Below are 21,386 nucleotides of genomic sequence, written 5' to 3' on the forward strand. Positions count from 1 at the left end.
CCATTGTGGCCCCATCTCCCCATCACTGCCTCAAGAACCAGTGATAGGTAGATGGAAATGTAAGACATAGAGAGGTTTTTAAGACCAGTTAAAGGAGGAAAAGGGGCAACAGTTTAATACCCACTGAAGCATATCATATGCATATCTTAAGTAGAATAAGAAAGCAAAAATATGCTAGTAGAAATCAGTTTTAGACTCATGTTCTAAAAATTGAAGTCTTGGGTATAATTGATCAAATTTTTTTTTTTTTAAAATAACTGGAAGAAGTAGCTTGTCCACCATTTGCAGTGTGGCTGGCTAAGTAGTGAGACTGAAACTGTTAATCTGGATCAGGCTGGGGAGAAGTCACAAAGGAGACAGGTACCCAAACAGGTCTTCAGAGTGCTTTAAATAGAACACTAGCACTGAAATAGACCTGAAATGCATCTAGCGCCATCTTATCATTTATAGAAGGGACTGGAGCGTAGGAAGGCCCAAGTAGGTCCTGGGTCTGGGAAACCCTTAACTCTGATGTGTGATTCCCACCTTGTCCCTTCCTGCCTGCTGCCCAGGTGCCAATCTCACCTGTGCAGGAGCCCCTCCTGACCATAAGCTCCTTGGATGGGACTCTAGGGACCCCATACCTTGCTCTGTGTTTGGTTCTATCCATATCCCTTATCATTTTCTAACATATTACATAAGTGACTCATTTTATGTTATTGCTTATCTCTGCCTAGGAGGCAAGGGCTCCACCTGTTGTGTTCACCAACATACCCCAGGCAACTGGAACAGGAGCTGGCACTGAGCAGGCACTCAGAAAATTTTTGTGGAAGGACCATCCCTGAGGGTTAGTAAGCATGAGAACTAGAGTTCCTAGAGTTCCCATCATCTGTCCCAGCATCTTTATAAGAAAAAAAAAAAAAAGCAAAACATGGGGGGGGGGTTCTGAAGAGAAGGCTTAAACATAGAAGCATAGGCATTGCTGATGGAAGATGTTATTTTCATTTTAAATGATATTTCTATTGCACTATTCCCAAGGAGATTTTAATAGTCATTTTAGAACAGGAAAATGAGCCACCACCACCATCCTGTTTCAGGGATGTGTAAAAAGAAATTCAACTGGGAAACTTGGCAATGAATACTTTCCTCAGCTACCCGCAGATTCTAAACTGTAAGTCATAGCATCATCCTCAGCCTCTGCTGCTTCTGAAGGCTCATCATGATCTCTGAGCTCATGAGGAATAACTGTGTTTCAGAACAAAGTATGAATTTTTAATTTGTTTCCAATAAAAGCAAGGTTTATATTTGGTGGCAAGAATTTGCTTCTAACACCATGTAATTAAAAGTAATTATTTATAGGAAAAAAGTACAAGAAGATTTGTATTCTAAAATATTCAAACTCTCATCTGTCATTTATAAGAATAAAGTCAAGAAAGAAAGATAATGACACAGATTTCAATATGCAGTTAAAGGAAAACACAGAGCTCTTTCAGGCTTCCATGTTTGTTTAAAAAAAAAAAAGAACAAATCCACCTTTGCTATTTCTAAGAAGAGTGGTCTGGCTGCCTGGAGTGTCTGTTGCCAGGGAAATCGTTCCTAGGGCCACCCATTTGTAACCCATCTGTAATACTGTTACTGTAGATAGTGACCCTGTTTTGAAAGTAATATATATGTTTAAAAGAATATTTTGGAAAACAGAAGAAATACTTTCTAAATCTGTGAGACCCATCACCTTCTCAATTCACTGTTAGCAGTTTGCTCTTGTCCCATAGGGTCCCCTGCCACCCTCTATGGGGAACCATGCCTTCCTTGAATCAGCACCAAATAAGGCAGATCCCTTCCACCCCTCAGGTGTCAGGGGTTGTATAGGGAGCTGGCTGCATCTCCTTTCCTGCTCACCACTGCCTCTTCCTCTGGTTTAAGTGGACAGAAGAAATGACGTGCATGAATGCACCTGCTGGCTATGTACCATGCTCCCCAACACTGTCCACCTCAGTCACCTGGAGTCTTGAACCTTCCAGGTGAAAAAGACATCAGTGAATTTTAGCTAACAGCATCCTGGAGCTTTGCATGGAACCTCCATGCCCCACCCATAGGACAGCTTCTCCATGGTACTGAGGAGCCGTGTGAGAGAATGCAGGATGGTCCCACAGATGTTTTGGCATAATTTGGTGCTGATTCAGTCAACTCTTCCTCTCTTTCAATGGAAGGGCAGCTAGCAGAGAGGGCTCACCTGAGGGTACAGCAGCAGTGCCGAAAGGGACAGAACCAAACACGTCTGCACTGGCCGGAAGTGTCTGGGATGAAGACGGGATGAAGGCATCACCTGGAGTTGCAGGAGTCTGTGGGACAGAGAGGCAGGGACACGTGAGCAGTCATCATGCACAGCAGGCAGCAGGGGTGAGATGGGGTTGCTGCAGAAGTGAGCCCTAGTCTAGGCCACTTATGCAGTGATCCAGACTTTATCTATGGAATGGGAAAGTGATACCTCAAGCTGTTGGGAGGATTTGATGAGATCATGCATTTGAAATATTGTTTCATAGGAAGTTATTTAGTACCACACCTAGCCATCTAGTAGGTGCTAAGAAATGATAACCAGTGTCCTCATAACTTTGTTTGCACCTTACCTCTTAGAGTGTGTTTTCAGACCAACAAGTTATCACACAATATCTGGCTTTCACCCTTCACAGGTCATCCATTAGAATCAAAACACCTGAAGACCTACTGTGGGCCCACCTCAGGGTCTGACACTTAATATGTGGTCCATTCACAGGTGTTGTCAAAACGAAAATAAAATTTCAGCACACAGGCCCTTGTATTCTGGTGCCTCCAGAATCTTGCCTGAATCTTCATTTGTGAAGAAAATAAGTATTGATAAGAACAAAACAAAGCAACTATGCCTGCCCAGCTGAGAACTGCCCAGTGCCTGCCTGGCCCATGTCAGGATTCCAGAGAGGTCTACTGCAGGAACTGGTGGCAAGTAGGAAGTACTGAAATAGAAACGTCAGTTCTCATCGTTTTTATGTGTCCATACCTATTTGCAGCAGGCTTTTGCCTATGGAGTATGAGCCATTTTGACACCATAATATCTATGTTGGGTGTTCCCCCACTTGGAGTAGATTGGGGCAAGCAAATAATCCTGAAACCAAGGCAATTAGGCAAAGCCATTTTTAGTCCAGCAGCTTGCAGGATGAATGACATTGTTCTGAGGGCTATTAAACACCAATTGGGACTGCACTAGGGTTCAGGGCCACAAGCACAGCCATGAGCTGCTGTGTTAGCATTTTTAAGGATGGTTAGCACTGCTCTCCTCTGCCCACATGACCCTGTGTGAGTCACTTGTCCTCCCAGGGCCTCACTTTGCACATCTGTACAACACAGGGGATAAAGTTGGAAGAGCTCTTCAGACCTTTCTAGTTCCATTGCCTCATAGTTCTGCAACTCTGAGTTCCCAGGATGAAGCTGTTTTCCCCAGAATGGAAGGGCTGAGTGAGAATCACTAGAGTCTCCCAGTCCAGCTGGAGACAGGAGCTGTCCACCCCCCCCCCCCGCATCCCCGATGGTTGCTGTGGACATCAGGTGTAGGGAGCAAAGCAGCTGTGCTTAGGCTCCCTGGTGGCAGCTGTGGGCAGCAGGGTCTTATGCCATCTGTTCTCAGTGGTGAGGTTACAGCCCTTTCTCTGTGAGGCGCATCTCGCCAATGAACCGTAGCACCATCTCTGGGTTTGCACAACTGTGCAGTGCCCAGAAGAACAGTCCCCTCCCAGCAGCTTCAGCCAGTGCAGCTGCGGCTGACTGCTCTCCACCCACCTCTGGGAATAGGCAGGGAGGGGCTCAGAGGCCATCTCCCTCTTTGCTTTGCAGGGGCTGCAGGGTTGCTTTTGAATGCACACAGCACAGGGTTTCTATTTTGCTTTGGTTTTAATTCTATTTTCTTCTTTTCATTTTCAAATCAGGGCTCCCTGTAAATCTCTGTCTTCCTGCAAGCATTGGCTCAGATTCTCTGGCTGAAGCTCTGGCTTCTTGAGAAATTCAGAAAGCACAGGTCATGGTCTGCAAGGCTACCTGGGCAGCAGCAGGTTAGGGAGGGAGGAAATACAACACAGGAGGGAAAGAAGGAGATGGAGATGGTTCCTTTCCTGCTGGCCACCTGTGCTGTGTGGGGCTCATGCCTGATCATGTTGAGTTTCTCCTTCGTGGTCCTATCCAGATAACATACTCCCTGTGGGCAAGACTCGTGTCTCTCCTCTCTGAATCCAGCACAAGAGCAAGCACCCAGGAAACATCCTTTAATTGCTAAATGCGTGGTCTCATTTATTTCTTAAAACAGAAGTGTGATATACAGAAAGCTATTCCCTTCTCTCTCTCTGTCTGTGTCTCTCACTGTAATAGCAGAGAAAATTAAGTCTCCGTATTGCTGGTTAGCTTGCTTGAGTCACACAGATTTGAAATTCAGCAGGACACCCTTTACCCAAGACTCATATTCTTCCCACTGTGTGACTGAGGAAAGAACAAAAAAGGTCGTGGGGCTCAGAGGGAGATGCATACTTACAGGGGGAGAGGTTATATCAGGAGGGGTGGACATGTCCCCAAAAAGTTCTAATTGGGTCACAGCCTGAAAAGACAAAAAGATAACAGTGTAAGCAGGAAAGCAGACATTGCCAGGACTGCTTTAACACTATGAGAAACCTCGCTCTCCTTGGTCCTGATTGTACGGATGGTAAGCCCAGTCAGTCGGTACTGGACCTTGGGATCCCCAAAGCAACACCTCAGATCACACCCATCATGCAGAGCAGGAGAACCCAGCCTTGCTGCAGTGTATCTGGCTGTTTATCCAGCCTTGGTCAGTGTCACCCACTATTCATCTCCCATGGGCTACAATCGTATCATTTCACAATTGTTCACCATCACATGGCAGCGCTGCCCACTCTCCAGCAGATAAAGGTAGGTATCGGTTCCATCGCTGGTTTTCCTGTCCTACACATACACAATGACTTCGATGGGTAAGGACACCAGGGATGACCTCACGGTCACTTCTTAGTAAATGCTCCCAGCAACACTAACCCTGACAGGTAGAAAGCATCATCCCCATTTTTGCTGATGAATAAATGGATTCTCACAGGGGTGACATCAAGGTGACAGGTCAAGTTTTGTCATTTTCTGTATCTAGAGCATGCAGCTAAATATGTAGTTCCTGAAAGAGTCTATCTCTGGGATAAAAAAAAAAAACATAGTTGGAGGAAAAAAAAACAAACATTTCATTCTAATACCAAGAAGGGCATCAAAACAGCATATACATCATCAATCACCACCAGAAACTTTGCTCCAGGAGACACTGTATCTATTATCTGTCCTCCTGCCCATCACACAGAAACACCCAAGCAAGGCTGCCAGAGCAGCAGAAGAATCCCTCTAAGATACACATAGAAATAGATCTGCATCTACTTCCAGCTTCAGAGATGGCAGAGAACGTCTGGCCAAGAACCAAGTGGCCTGACTTAATTAAAAGAAGGACATAATCACATGCTTTGTGCAAACCTGTCCACTGAGGAAACACCACTCTCCACTCATCTTCAGATCTTAAGTGATAGCTTCTAATTGAGGAAAGCTAAAATCACCAGTAATAGATGGCACAGGGAGAGTCCAATGGCCTTGCCATCCAGGTCCCCTGCATGCAAATTATGCTCTACCAAGTCCTGGCTGGAGCTCTGGGGTTCACACAAAGAAAGGGATATTCTTTGTTCCTGAAAAATGAACTCTGGGCTAAGAAAAAGGTTCCACGTCTGGGGATATACTGCCATGGTACCTTTCCAACCTCTGCAGCACCTTAGAGCTACAGCTCCTTACTTGGAAGATGGAGATGATAATCTCCTCTCATACTTACTGACAACAGGCTGAGCATAGTTAATCCGAACTTCCCAAATCCAAAACACTCTAAAATACAAAACTTTCTGAGCACTGACATGGAGTCTCAGGTGAAATATCCCACCCTTCACCCCATGTGATGGACTGGGTCAAAACACAGGGTCATGGAAGATACTGTATAAAATATTTTTAGGCAGTGTGTGTACGATGCTTATGAAACAAATGAATTCTCTGTTTAGACTCGAGTTCCATCCCTAAGATTTCATTAAGCATGCCAATATTCCAAAATCAAGAACAATCCAAAATCGGCAACACACCCGGTGGCAGGCATATTCGTTAAGGAATTCAACTTCTAGCATCTGGACTTGCTTTGAAGTTTGGCTAAGCCTGATTCAAAAGGCACAGAAACTTTCTGCTGGAAGGGAAGAGGCTTAGCCTTCTTTGTTGAGTCACTTTCAATCCTTCTCCTTGGCTTTTGGATTGAACAATAGAGCCTGGCACACAGGAGGGTCCATACATATTAATTTTCTTTCTAACTGCACAGTGTTTTTCCCCCCCTTTTCTATAAACATTAAACAAGAGTTGGGTGCTATTCAAGGTGCTGGGGCCATAATAAGGAGAAATGCCAACCATGTTCCAAGCTCCTGGGAATTTAGTTGCTGGGGACAGCCATCTATAGACACAGGTCCTTTTAAGGGGGACTGGAAGGATTGACAACAGATTTCCAGGGCACATGGGAGCATGCAGAAGACTGAGCCCAGCTCCAAGCAAATACATTTAGGGAGGGAAATGTATTTTCCCTTTTCGAAAGGGAAAGCCCAGAACTGAGTCTCACAGGAAAAGAGCCACAAGTCAGGAAAGATGGAAGAGGAGGGGGCTTCCCCAAGGAGCATGCAGGTGGCAGAGCAGTGGTTTTGTGTTCCCTGCATGAAGGTGGGGAGAGGAGGTTGGTGTGTGGACAGGGGCAACCTGACGGTGACGGTGGGACTTTGTGCATTTTGGTCTTTCCTGCTGACTTTACTAACAGGATTCCCTCTCAGAGGGTCGCAGTCCAGCAGCCGACGGGAATGAGGTGGCTGGCATGCTGGGTGCTCTCCCAAATCTGGAGGGAACCTTGGGGCTTTTCGTGGGTTAGCCTTCTTCAGCATGTTAGTAATATCTCATAGGATTTGGTGAAACTGTGCCAGTTCTTTCAACTCCCTTCCAACGTCCTGAAAGGGCTAATTCTACCTGATGAATTTACATGTAGCTTCCGGGCTTCCTTGCGATTGGAACTTGACACTTTTAAAATGGCCCATAACGATTTTCAGTGTTTGGAAAATATTAAAATGAAGTTAATAATTAAGTCACATGATTTACATTTCAAGTGTGGCATACTTTTATTAACATCATAAATATAATTTATTGGCTAATTTTCTCCTTAAGCACAACTTTTAAAATAACCTTCCTCCTTGAGATATAGGCGCTCCTCTTGCCAGATGATTTTCACTCAAGGATTAAACGAGAAAAAACATGGAGAGGCATAAAACATAGATTGTTATTTCGTTCCATTGGATTTGCTGTTTAAATAGAACCCCGAGTTAATTAAATTTTATAGAAAAAGGAGATTCTTGGGCTATAAAATTAAAAATAATCCAAATAACCATGTCTGATGCAGATATACCTGGGATAATATCTATTTTCACAGCCCTCCTCCCCTCACCAGCCCCAGTCCTTGTATTTGTAATCTAATAAACCATGTTCCATTGGAAAATATTGTCCTAATGAATCATTTTTAAGGCCCCAAGAGAATAAAACTAACTGTTTACATTTGTAAAATGCTTTATGGCTTGCAAGACACTTTTTAGCACATTATCCTTTTGGACTATCTGAGCTGCATGCAGTCGGCAGCACAGGACCATGGCCACTGCTGGCCCCAGGCAGCCTTGACAGAAGGTCAAGCCCTACTAAACGACATACCCTCTGATAGGAGGCCAGGGCTCCAATGATGGGCCTCCATTGAAGCATCTGGAGGGTCAGCACAAGGTCCTGCTCACCCCAGAGGAAGGCTTTTTCACCAAAGGCACCTCAGATATTATCCAGCAGAGAGATCTAGCTGTGGAGGGCAGACTTGGTCCCCTCTTTGGGCTGCAAGATATTTCCAGGCATATATAGAGGGACACTGGAAGCTGCCAAGGGCAGTGAAACAGATGAGAGGGAGCTAGATGTTTAGAAGGTGCCCTTCGATATCTCTATCACATCTGTCCCTTTCCCAGACATTCTTTGATATAAACAGGTGATGAGTGCCCAGAGTACCTGGAGCACTATGCAACTGCTGCTCAAGATTGCTCTGTTGCAACTAGAACTAGGACCCCCTGGGGAGAAATATGAAGGCACCACTGAATGTGACCCCCAAGACATTTGCATAGACCTGTTCCCTAGGTTTTGGCATCCGAAGCTCCATGAGACCCTTTAGGTAGCAAAGGTATGGGAGTTCCTGTCATGCATCAGCTACTGTGTGTGTCCAGAGTAAAGGACCAAGACCACAAGCCTTGCTTGAGGCCATGAGTTGGCTGTTTTGTGGAAAGACAGACCTACAGACACAGTCAATGCAGTGTTGTGGAGGACAGAACCCAGGAGGCTGTGAAAGAAAAGGCTGTCCCAGGGCATTTGGACATGGCCTTCCTCCTCCCTAGAGCGCCCACCCATGCCTTCCCCGATTGTCTTTCCTGCCCATCTTCCAGAACACAAATTAGAATGTGATTTTTTTTCTGGGAAGTTGTTTCCAAACTCAATTTGTACCCCGCCCCATGGCACAGAACAGCTTATCTGGCCCTCAGCGGTTCTCAGGCTTGGGTGACAGGGATATCACCTGGAGAAAAATTTCTGCTGCCTAACCCCACCCTGGAGATGCTGAATTAATTGGGGTGAGGAATAATCTAGTCAACAGAACACTGAAAGTTCTTCCAGTCATTCTAAATTGCCACAGTTGACAATTCTTGTATTAGAGGCTTCTGAACACCTGGTGTTCAGGAGCGATAATGCTCACTGGCCTGGCCTTCAACCAATCTGAGCAAACACTGGCTGCACGCCAGCCCATCTATACCAGGGCATGTGCTTGGTGGAGAGCGGCCCTGCCTCTGCTGAGTTTCTAAGAGTGTCCTGGGCAGGTCTTCCGTACATATCTGAATTCCTAGGCTGCCAGGCTAGGATACACATGGGAGGTTGCTCTACCCTGCCCTGCCCTGCACCACCCTATCCTAAACTGCCTTCTTTCCCCCTTCCCTATCCTTTACTCCCCTTCCCTGCCTCGCACTGCCCTCTGCAATGATGTACCAAGTCATACCATGACATTCTTGAGCACAGCGCTGTGTCTTCCTCTCTCTTTTCCCTTTAGCATCTGTCAAAATGTCTGGGATGTAACAGGAGCCTCCAAAATTCATGGAATGAGAAGAAGGGGAGGTGTCACCTCCTCTCCAACGCACTGTCCCCTTACAGGTGTGCACACATGTATATGCACGCTCACTTTCTGACCTCATGCAGGCCCCGCCCATAGTCTTCCTGTGAAGATTAGACAGGCCTGACTGGAGCCGTAGGTGCAGAGCCCGCCATTCGTGCAATTCAATATGAAATGCACGAGAATGACCACGAAGGGTCGGCAGGAGCCTCAGGGGCCTTACCTTGGTTACCTCAAAAATCTCATCAAAGTCCACCGATGGGTTTCTGTTCTGTAACCACAAGGCAATGGCTGATGAGCATGAAATGAGTGATGGCACAGAGACACACAACAGTCAACGCGACAGGGCCCGCTCCTCCTTACCGGCGAGGCTGCAGCAAACCGTTCTTCAAAATCCTCAAACGGGTGGCTGTTCTGAAAGCGCAAGGGATGATGAATGAGGATGAAGTGAATGACACACAAATGACATGGATTTATGAGTTTAATGATGACGGCGTCGATGGTTTACACTCCCACGGTCTCGGGGCGGGAGCTGTTGCCAATGTACTGTGAAGATCCTGGGAGATGCTTCCAGCAGAAGCAGATGATAAAATACCAGTCTGGTTAGGGAACAGAGCAGGGGCCCATCTGCAAGTTGAAAGTCCACCTTCCTGCACAAGCAGGTATCACCCAGCTTGCCTGGCAGTGGCTGTCAATAGAGCGAGATGCTGATACTAAAGATTTTTCTCTTAAGACAGAAAATGCCATCCTGTGCTTTAGCCAAACTTAACTCTGCAGCATAGCTTTGCCTGTGCCACTGTACATGTCCCCTCTGCCCAAACGCTGCTCTTCTCCTCACCTCTGCAAGCTCATTGCTCACCAAATTCCTGCAGCCCTGCCGAAAAGCACCCCTAGCATGAAGAATTACTCGATTCCCTGAGCTGAAAATCCTCCTCCAAAAACCCTCAGCTGGGTGCTCCCTCAAGCAGGGACCGTGGGGTATTTAATCCCCAGTCCCCAACAGCTGCCCGAGGGTCTAGCACATGCTCAACGTATGTGAACAAATGTGTGTCTTAGAAGTAACTGGCAGTTGGCCAAATCTAATTGTTCTCTTAACTTTCTATTTTACTATTTATATTATATGTTACAGATAATACCTATATCTCATATCCGTGTATATTTTAATGAACACATTTTGGTCCATATGTACAAGCTAATTATTCTTTGGATGGTTTCCAAGTAGTATAACATTAATGTAAATCCACAAATATTGGCATTAAAATGGTGCTATTATGCAGGAACAGAAATAGCTGCATCAATTCCTAATTTTGAGGGGAGCTTGGTTGGCAGTGGAAGAGTGGGGAGACTATTACCTACCGTCTTACAATACTGCTCATTGACTAGAAACCACTTCCACCCTGTTTGTAGAAAACGTGACTGTCCCTCAGTCCCAGTTACAGGATGCAGAGGGAACAGGGGAGCCAATGTGCCCATCACAGGGCCTCAGGCCCCATGAGTCCTGCCCACGGCCACCTGTTTCTACCAGGCACTGGCTCACCATGACCTAGCTGTGACTTCAATGAGCTGAAAAGCCACCACATTAAAATAACCCCCCATTACTGTTTGGTCAGACGTGAGGCGTGGTGGTGAGACTGTATTAGTCTAAGTGATCCTGAAATCTACCGTGTGGCCTTAAAGGTTAAGGTTGTGTCGCTACATCCTTTATAAATTCCCACACTTCTAGGGATTTATGGCAGGGCCCCTACCAACTAGCTCTGGGTCATAACTTTTAATAAAAACATTTTTTAGTGTCCAAAATCTCATTACTTCTGTCCAATATAAAAAAGCAAATGGCTTCAGAGCATGATGGATGAATTAAATAAATTTGAAAAACAGCCCGTGGTGGAGTCTCATAAAAACCTCACCACGTCCCACATAATGAAAATGTGGGAGGATCACCAGCGTCGGCGTGAGCCTGTCACCTTCCGGGTGACAGAAGAGGTGGCCTTTGGTGAGGGGCAGAGCTGAAGTGTGATGGGCGATTTTTTACAAGTTCTGATGAAGCGTGGTTTGAGTGACACTTTGGAGCCACACAGATGTGGACCCAGTCCTGTTCACGCTACTTCCTGGCCCCGTGACCCTGAATGAGGCCATTAGTCTCAGTTTTCTCATTTCTAAAGTGGGGCTGATCATGATGCCTCCCTGTCTAGTTTATTGAGAGGATTAACTGAATTGTGTGTGCACTCTTGGTTGGTGTTAGGCACATAGTAAACGCTCAATAAATAGTAGCCCTTATTTTGTATCTTACCCAGTTTCTTGGTTCATTTTAAAAGGGACACACACATAAGTTTTAATGTTAGGAACTATTATTAATGTTGAAAATAGAAGAAGAGACAAAAATCTTTCTGGACACCCCACTTTAGAAAACTCTTCCATTCAGAAGCACAGGCCAGACCCTGTGTGACAGGATGCCTAACACTGCTGGGCTTTCCAGCTTCAATGCTGAACTGTGCACTTCATTCACAACCCCTTGCCCTCCCTCTTGTCTTGCTCCTGGCTGCAATCTTGCCTGACCATATTCCTCCCATCTGTATCTTTTGTTCCAGGGGCTATGTTACCTTACTGCTCTCTCTGGCTTGGTCATTGCCTAGTGCTCCTTTCTTCTGTCTGGGCAACCTTTGGTGATGTCAGTGCCCTTGATCCAGCCAGGGCAAGATCCTTCTAGCCAGTGCACCTTTCCCTAGCTGGGTCTTATGGTTCCCTGGGCCCCGCCACCCCTGCCCCACAACCCCAACTCTTGCCTTGCCCACACCTACCACTAGAGTTTCAGTTCATTTATATTCAAGTCTGAGTGCTTCTTCTAATAGATAGACATGTTTTTCATACTATCAGAGCATGCACATAGCTTTCTGTTCCACTTTTATACACTCAACATGATGTCAAATGTACCCACAACTTCAGCTTCCAACGAGGGAATTTAAAAGAAGATATTTTCCTGTGTTGTTTCGATACAATTCTACTCTGAATCTTCATGAAGACACTGAGATAAAGTTCCCATGAGGAGGCTGCCTTCCCATAATCTCTTCTTGAAGCAGGAGGGACACTATTATCGCGAAGGTAACTAGCGAGACCAGATTGATGTTCCTCTTTCAGCAAAAATGACAGTGGATGAGATGGGAACTGGGGTGCAAATATCAAAAAGGATGAATACTTACTTAGAGCTGCCAAGTCAGAAATGCGCTGTGGTTCTTGGCTGTACAACCCCTTGGGGGAGCCTTCATGAGATTCCTGGTGCCTGCCACCACCAGAGATTTGTACTCCATGGGTGCTGGCTCCAGGAGCCTTTAAAAGCTCCCCAGGTGATGCTAATGTGCAGCCAGCTTTGTGAATTACTGTGCTGGGGAATGAACTCTCTGTAGAAATAATCAGTGAATGTCCTACTGGGAAAACCGAAAGCATTTTGATTGATTAGGTAATTGATTAATTAATTCGTCAACAAAATGTTCACTGGGTGCTTTGCACATGCATGTCCTGGAGATTCAACAATACACAGCACTCTGTCTTATCAGCTAAGATGCATCGTCATTGCAATATGGGGGTGGACAGGATGGGGGGAAAGGGAACATAAGGCTGCTGGATCTAAACTCTGAACTCAGACCCAGGCTGCAAAAGCATTGATTCAATTATCCATTTAAAAGGCTCAGGAGAAATGGATTAACTTAGGTGATTGCTAACTGCACTAAGATGTGTCTTATTAAGGACACCTAGTGATTCCAGGCATTCAAGTGCACGTTGTCTTTTCCTAGTGAATGATTTAACAAGCAAGGCACATGCTAATGAAGACTAATTCCTTCTGGTCTATGGAGCAGCTTATGTTTTGTCACCTTTAGCCATGAGTAAACAGCCACTTTCGTACTGTTTGGCAACAGAAGAACAAAGATGATAGGTAAAGATAGGGGATAGAAACTATGATATTGATCAGTGGCTTCTCCCTAGAGCAGCGCTGTCCAACAGAGCTATCCATGATGAGGGAAAGCTCTTGGTCTTGTGCAACATGGTAGGAGCCATGGCGAGTGTGACCTATAAACTGAATTTTCAATTTCATTTTGTTTTAATCAGTTTCAATTCAAACAGCCACATGTGACCAGGGTATAAGACAGCACAACTCTAGATAAAACATGTTAACAAAGTAGATCAAACAAACTTCCAGTGATTGGGTGCTTCCCAAATACTAGACCTATGCCTTCCTCCAACATCCCCAGATATTCTTTTAAGGAATATTACACATTTGCATTGACTGGAATTAAACTGAGTGGAGAATTAAATTCTTTGCTGTCTAGACAGTACCATGAAATCAGATTCAGTTTGCAAAAACAGCAACCACCTTCTGGATATGAAGTTTTTTCTTCATTGCCTGGGTCTGAGTTAGAGCCAGATAGTTGTGGGGCTTTTTAAAGGAAATGAAGATCATGTTTCAAGTGGAAATTCATGAAACCCCATCATCACTCAAACAAAACAGAATCCTAGGTGATTTCCAAGCATCCTGGACCTCCTGAGACGTGAAGACTCCGACCCTGCAGTCTGGCCTTTCTAACTTTTCATCTCAAGGAAACCAACTGTCAAGAAGATCAACTGGCTTTTGCATTAGTCAGCTTTTCATCACTGTGACCAAAGGACCTGACAAGAACAACTTAGAGGAGAAAAAGTTCCTTTTCAGCTCACAGTTTCATAAGTTCAGTTCATGGTCAGCCAACTCCATTGTTGTTCTAAAGTGGGGCAGAACAACATGGCAGAAGGACATAGCAGAGGAACACTGCTCATTTTGTGGCATTCAGGAATGGGAGAGAGAGAGAGAGAGAGAGAGAGAGAGAGAGAGAGAGAGAGAGAGAGAGAGAGAGAGAGAGAGAGAGAGAGAGAGAGAGAAAGTGAGTGCACGAGCACACTCAAACAGCCAAGGTCAAGATATAATCCACAAAAGCATGCCCCCAGTGACCACACCCTGCCTGCCCATTGTTACTACCCCAAAGTCCATTCAAATTATGAATCCATCAAATGGATTAATCCACTGATAAGGTTACAACTCTCTTGTCTCACCTCTGAACATTGTTGATGCCTAACATGAGCTTTTCAGGTGAAAGCTTGTATCCAAACTCTAAAAGCTGGTAATTAAAAACACTGGACACCTTAAAAGTGAGAAATGCCATGTTTTAAAAAGAGAGAGAATGGAAAGTGAAAAGTGGGGAACTAAAGTTCTGATTTCAAAGCAACACTCCATCACTGGCATCTCCTTGGGTCCACACCTTCACTGCTTGAGCCTCATTTTTCTCTGCAAAATAGGGATGATGATGCTTATGGTGTAGGCTTGGTGAGAGGAGGAGGAAGAAGACTGGTGTGCTCAAACACAGCACAGCAACTGACAGAGTCAAGTCCCAGTGGACCTTAGCTCCCTTTCCAAAGTTGAGTAGGGGAAGAATGGAAGAAGTGGGGGAAATAAAGGAAAGGAAGAGTGGAAAAGAGACAAAGGAGGGAGGAAGGAGAGCTATGGAATGATTTACTTGGTGGGTGCCATGGCTTGAATGTGTCTTATGTAGCCCCCCTGGAAGAGCCTCCCAAGTGGTGGTACTTGGAGGTGGTGGAACCCTATAGGAGTTGGACCTTAGGGCACGGGGTGTTACTTCTTTCTTTCCTTTTTTTTTTTGGTGGTGCTGGGGATGTGAGGTATTTCTTGTGAAAACCCTTTGGTAGCTCCTGTGTGACCCCTTGAGTTGTTGAAAGAGGGCTGTTATAAAAGGAGCAAGCCTGCCCATGGCTGTCCCTGTTCCAGATGTGACTTTTCGCTCTGACATCTACTTTTGCCATTGCCAGCTGCTGTTGAGCATGGGATCCTCACTGGAATTGAGCCAATGCAAGTGCCATGGCCTGAAACCTCCCAAACTATGAGCTATATGAAACCCTTCCTCTATATAAGGTTAGTTGCCTCCAGTATTTCATTGTAGTATTGCAAAGCCGACTAACAGAGTGGGTGAGGGAAAGCTGTGGTGGAAGCGTGGGAAACACTGGTCTAGGGAAAGGGGAAAATGACCTGGAGAAGAAAATGAAGGAGCAATGGGGTCTTTCCAGAGCAGACACTGCAGTGGACCCCTGCTCCAGAGCTTCCCAATTTTCAACATGAGCAAGGCTGTTTTTCTGGATGTTTGCCCAGTCATTCTGCCTCTACCCCTGCTGCTCTCCATGCCCCCCACCCCTTTCCATCCCTTACCCCTAATTTAAACTCAGTCAGTGACTCCACATTCTTATGCCCAGATTTTCTAAAACATATCCATTATTTTTTTGAAAATATCCATGAGGATGAGGTTGGCGGCAGGATTTGCAGGTTGCTGCTGATTACGCAATGAGGTACCCATAGCTAAATACAAATGGCTAAATAAATTTGATCTGGGAAAGAGCTGTTACAAAGGTCAGGCAATGCTGATTGTGATGCCTGAGAAATGACGGTGCTACTGTCCAGGATCACGGTGCTCACAGGCTTATGCCTGGCCTAAGACAGTGAGACCCTCATTTGTTAATGTCATGCCTATCTATCTATTAAGCATGTAGGGGCCCAGTTTTGTCTTTCTATTGCATGAGGAGGAAAGAAAACAGGTGATTATCATATAGGTGGTGTTATAAAAGGATGATTCATGGAAAACCATTTGTATTTAGTGTATTGTTTTAAGAAGAATAACTTGGTTTACACTAATAGTGGTAATGTCTTTAATATCATCCTCCTCCTCGTCCTCATCATCGTCATTATAAAACACCAAGTACCCAGCCCAATCTTGTCGAGTCAGGAAAGGTAGAAGCAGCAGAGATTTAAGAGGGTAGCAGTAGTCTGTTGGGATTTGACAGTAGCAATGCTGTTGCCAGAAGGACAGGGCAGTAATCATAAAAATACAGATGAGGATACAGCTATTTCTATGATTATAGACAAGATGGGGCCAGGGATGGGAATTTCAAAGAAACACTGAAAATCCCAGAGTGGCCATCGTGCTATGTACAAATGCTGGAAACGCCTTCCTCCTTACACATACATATCCTTAAACATACCTGAGCTCTACATTCTGGTCCCAATCCAAGGTCTCATCCCAAAGATCTGACATTTGACAAGAAGGATTTTAGGGTTTGGTACTCCTTCCGTCCTGCAGCTCCCCTGTCAGGGGAGGGGGCAGCCTGCAAGACAGCTCTGCTTTTCAGTGGTTTTTCAGTGAACAGACAGATCTGTACAGGTATAAATAAATACAGGAAACTAGAAACCAAAGGGGGAATGGTTCTCAAAAACTTGCAATAATTTGTTCTTAATTATCTCTTCCTTTCTCTCTTCTCCTTTTAAAAACCTATCATTGTAGTTCTACATCAACAAAAACTCAAGGATTTTTTTAAAAAAACTCCTAACAAGATCTGGCATCAGTTCAGTACTTTGAAAAGGGAGTGAATCAGATCACAGTGATGTGAAATCGGCTCCTGACAGCCGCTGACAGGAGCCCTGCACACTTTTGGGGAGGAGGGCAGGGTGCTTCTCGGAGAGTCAGTCTCTTCTCTTGCTGGTGCGCCTTCTTGGAGAGGCCACCACTGTGGTCCAGATGGCACCCAAACGGCAACAAAAAATATTGGATGAAGTTGAAATTAAGCGAGAGTAGCAGAGGCTCATGCAAATGTGGAGCAAATCAGAGGCAGTCACAAATGCAGGGATGTCACAGCAAAGGAAAAAATATTCTGAGGGCTTTGCCTGCTGCTCTGACAGCCGTTCCCTGCAAAATGTTTTTCTTTTGCTTCTCTAGAGGAATGCAGATTTTACAAACTTAGGCATGCATTGCTTTATTTACTTCTTCCTTCCTGGATACAATTCTCAAGGCATGAATTTAATAATTAATACACTTCTCCGGAGTGCCCACTATGAACAAGGCCCTGGGCCAGTTCTAGGAAGACTTGGAGCTGTCCAAGACTTGTCATAGTCAAGCTAGAGAAACAGGAAAAGACTAATTGATTCAGGGTGCAAGGTGTGTCACAGCTAGGGTACACTGAGCATTTCTGTAGTGCATGGACCATGTTCAGTACTGCAACATTATTCACCGAACTGAACGAAGACCACACCATTGTGAATAGCCAGAGAAACCACTCTGATGTCATGTGAATAGAAGATGACGAGTTTACTCAGTCTTTGAATTTTTCTTTACCCTGACATTAGTAAAATGTCCATCTCATAAGACTTTGTTGAAAAATACCCAGGATAAGACACAGGTGACAGATCAGGATGGTGACCAGCACACAGTCAGACCTCCATTTCTGCCTGCTTGTTGGGGTCATATATGAAGTCAATAACTCATCAGATTATCATTCAGGAATAAAAAGATTTTTGTAGCACATATTTGATGACATTTTGAAATGTTTTAGGACCTGCAGAAGAGACTATGGAAATCTCAAGCCCTATATATATTTTTTCAATGAAGATACTAAGGCCTCCAACTTTCTCAAAGTCCTGACAATATAAGTGGCAGATTTGAGATGGCATGCCGGGATCCATCATGGCGGCCGGCGAGGAAGCAGCAATTCCAATGTCTCCACTTTAACGAGACCAGAACGACCCACTGCAACAGCCCCAACCTACCTACGGAGGAACTTCTAACAAAATTCCCTTAAGAGGAGAGCAGCTGAGAACTGGTAGGTTTATTGGAAGTGACAGTTTGTCCCAGAGAAGTGGATCTTGGCTGGCCACGCGGGCACAGAGGTACAGTACTGCAGCCATCAGCCGCTCCTGCAAGCGGCTCTCACAGGAAGCCTATCTCTGGCTCAGCGAGCGGCTGCCCCACCCACCTGCCTGGCTCTAGACCACACAGCCTCCACAGGCAGCTCCACGGCGGGTGCAGGTGTTTAGTCCCCAAGCCAGCACCCCCTAACGCAAGCGGCCAGCACCCGGCAGCCGGCCCGCCCCGCCGAACCGGCAGGCGCCCTTCACCATCCAGGCTCGCACCGGAGGCCCATCTCGCTCAGCGAGAGGCTGCCCCACCCACCTGCCTGGCTCTTGACCAGGCGGCCGCAGCGTCCTGGCTCCACAGGCGGCTTCACGGCGGGTGTAGGTGTTTAGACCCGCAGCCAGCACCCAGCTACTGCAAGCGGCTAGCACTCGGCGGCTGGTCGCTCTGCCCGAACCGGCAGGCTTTCTTCACCATCCGGGCTCGCAAGGGAGGCCCATCTCTCGCTCAGCGAGAGGCTGCTCCACCCACCTGCCTGGCTCTTGACCACGGGGCCGCAGCTTCCTGGCTCGCCAGGCGGCTCCACTGCGGGTGCAGGAGTTTAGTTCTGCAGCCAGCACCCGGTTCTGCAAGGGGCTGGCACCTGGAGCTGCACGGTCCAAACCGGCAGGTGCCCTTCACCATCTGGGCTATCACAGGAGGCCCATCTCTCCCTCAGCGAGCTGCTGTTCCATATGCCTGGCTCTTAACCACGCGGCCACAGTTACCCGGCTCCACAGGCGGCTCCACGGCGGGTGCAGGTGTTTAGACCCGTAGCCAGCACCCGCTACAGCAAGCGGCCAGCACCCGGCGGCTGGTCGCTCTGCCCGACCCGGCAGGCATTCTTCACCATCCGGGCTCGCACCGGAGGCCCATCTCTGGCTCAGCGAGAGGCTGCCCCACTCACCTGCTTGGCTCTTGACCACGCGGCCGCAGCTTCCTGGCTCCACAGGCAGCTTCACGGCGGGTGTAGGTGTTTAGACCCGCAGCCAGCACCCAGCTACTGCAAGCGGCTAGCACTCGGCGGCTGGTCGCTCTGCCCGAACCGGCAGGCATTCTTCACCATCCGGGCTCGCACGGGGGGCCCATCTCTTGCTCAGCGAGAGGCTGCTCCACCCACCTGCCTGGCTCTTGACCACGCGGCCGCAGCTTCCTGGCTCGCCAGGCGGCTCCACTGCGGGTGCAGGAGTTTAGTTCTGCAACCAGCACCCGCTTCTGCAAGGGTCTGGCACCTGGAGCTGCACGGCCCAAACCGGCAGGTGCCCTTCACCATCTGGGCTATCACAGGAGGCCCATCTCTCCCTCAGCGAGCTGCTGTTCCATATGCCTGGCTCTTAACCACGCGGCCGCAGTTACCCGGCTCCACAGGCGGATCCACGGCGGGTGCAGGTGTTTAGACCCGTAGCCAGCACCCGCTACAGCAAGCGGCCAGCACCCGGTGGCTGGTCGCTCTGCCCGACCTGGCAGGCATTCTTCACCATCCGGGCTCGCAAGGGAGGCCCATCTCTCGCTCAGCGAGAGGCTGATCCACACACCTGCCTGGCTCTTGACCACGTGGCCGCAGCTTCCTGGCTCCTCAGGTGGCTCCACGGCGGGGGCAGGAGTTTAGTTCTGCAGCCAGCACCCGCTTCTGCAAGGGGCTGGCACCTGGAGCTGCGCGGCCCAAACCGGCAGGTGCCCTTCACCATCTGGGCTACCACAGGAGGCCCATCTCTCCCTCAGTGAGCTGCTGCTCCACACGCCTGGCTATTAACCACTCGGCCACAGTTACCCGGCTCCACAGGCGGCTCCACGGCGGGTGCAAGAGTTTAGTCCCGCAGCCAGCACCCACTTTGGCTATCGGCTGGCACCTGGAGCTGCGCGGCCCGCCCCGCCCAACGGGCAGGTGCCCTCCACCATCCGGGCTCTCACGGGAGGTCCATCTCTCGCTCTGCGAACGGCTGCCCCACCCACCCGGCTCTTAACCACGCGGCAGTATGAAAAGACAAGGAAAGAAAGGACCACAAGCAATGCAGGTCAACTCAACTTTAGAAGAGGCAATAGCTGCAACAGAGGGAATATCAGAGAAAGAGTTCAGGATATATATGCTTCAGATGATCTGGAGTCTCAAGGAAGACATGAGACAGCAAAATCAGACAATGAAAGATCACATTGACAAACAAATCCAGGAAGTAAAAGATCAATTTCACAGGGAGATAGAGGTAATAAAAAACAAACAAATTGAAATCCTAGAAATGCAGGAAGCAATAAACCAACTTAAAAACTCAATTGAGAATACTACCAGCAGAGTAGATCACTTAGAAGATAGAACATCAGACAATGAAGACAAAGTTTTTCAACTGGAAAAGAACATAGACAGCTCAGCAAGACTGCTAAGAAACCATGAGCAGAACATCCAAGAATTATGGGACAATATCAAAAGACCAAATTTAAGGGTCATTGGGATACAGGAAGGCACAGAGCTCCAAACCAAAGGAATAGATAATCTATTCAATGAAATAATACGAGAAAACTTCCCAGACTTGAGGAATGAGACAGAATCCCAAATCCTAGAAGCCTACAGGACGCCGAATGTGCAAAACCATAAGAGATCCACACCTAGACATATTATAATGAAGATGTCCAATATACAGAATAAGGAAAGAATTTTAAAAGCTACAAGAGAAAGGAAGCAGATTACATTTAGGGGTAAACCAATTAGGATAACAGCAGATCTCTCAACACAGACGCTGAAAGCTAGAAGATCCTGGAATAACATATTTCAAACACTGAAAGAAAATGGGTTCCAACCAAGAATCGTGTACCCGGCGAAATTAAGCTTCAGGATGGAAGATGAAATTAAAACCTTCCACGATAAACAAAAGTTAAAAGAATTCGCAGCTAGAAAACCTTCTCTTCAAAAAATCCTTGGCAAAACATTACAGGAAGAGGAAGTGGAAAATAATGTTGAAAACCAACATTGGGAAGTAGGACAGTAAATGGGGGAAAGTAATCAAAGAGGAAAACAAACCAGGTTTAGTATCATCAATAAACAAATATGGCTGGAAGAACAAACCATATCTCAATAATAACCCTAAATGTTAATGGCTTAAACTCACCAATTAAGAGACACAGGCTAGTTGAATGGATCACAAAACAAAACCCAACAATATGCTGCCTGCAGGAGACGCATTTGATAGGAAAAGATATACATAGACTGAAGGTGAAAGGTTGGGAAAAATCACACCACTCATATGGACTGCGGAAACAGGCAGGAGTATCCATACTCATATCTAATAAAATAGATTTCAAGCCAAAGTTAATCAAAAGGGATAAAGAGGGACACTACATACTGCTCAAGGGAACCATACACCAACAAG

General features: G+C 46.6%; 1 protein-coding gene across 8 annotated transcripts in view; it reads right to left on the reverse strand.

The window, feature by feature from the left end:
- Dab1 (DAB adaptor protein 1) overlaps positions 1–21,386 on the reverse strand; it is a 1,131,390-nt gene that overhangs the window by 26,066 nt on the left and 1,083,938 nt on the right. For 6 of the 8 annotated variants that reach the window (XM_078026347.1, XM_078026348.1, XM_040288738.2 and 3 more), the window contains 4 exons: positions 9,644–9,694; positions 9,504–9,551; positions 4,532–4,594; positions 2,213–2,321 (listed from right to left, as the gene is read on the reverse strand). In XM_078026347.1, the coding sequence (XP_077882473.1) occupies positions 2,213–2,321; positions 4,532–4,594; positions 9,504–9,551; positions 9,644–9,694 (271 nt within the window). The remainder of the gene's footprint in view (positions 1–2,212; positions 2,322–4,531; positions 4,595–9,503; positions 9,552–9,643; positions 9,695–21,386) is intronic. The other 2 variants (XM_078026349.1, XM_005326018.5) reach the window with 1 other exon arrangement.

Source organism: Ictidomys tridecemlineatus, chromosome 11 (assembly GCF_052094955.1).
Source record: "Ictidomys tridecemlineatus isolate mIctTri1 chromosome 11, mIctTri1.hap1, whole genome shotgun sequence".
Taxonomy (NCBI): Eukaryota; Metazoa; Chordata; class Mammalia; order Rodentia; family Sciuridae; genus Ictidomys; species Ictidomys tridecemlineatus.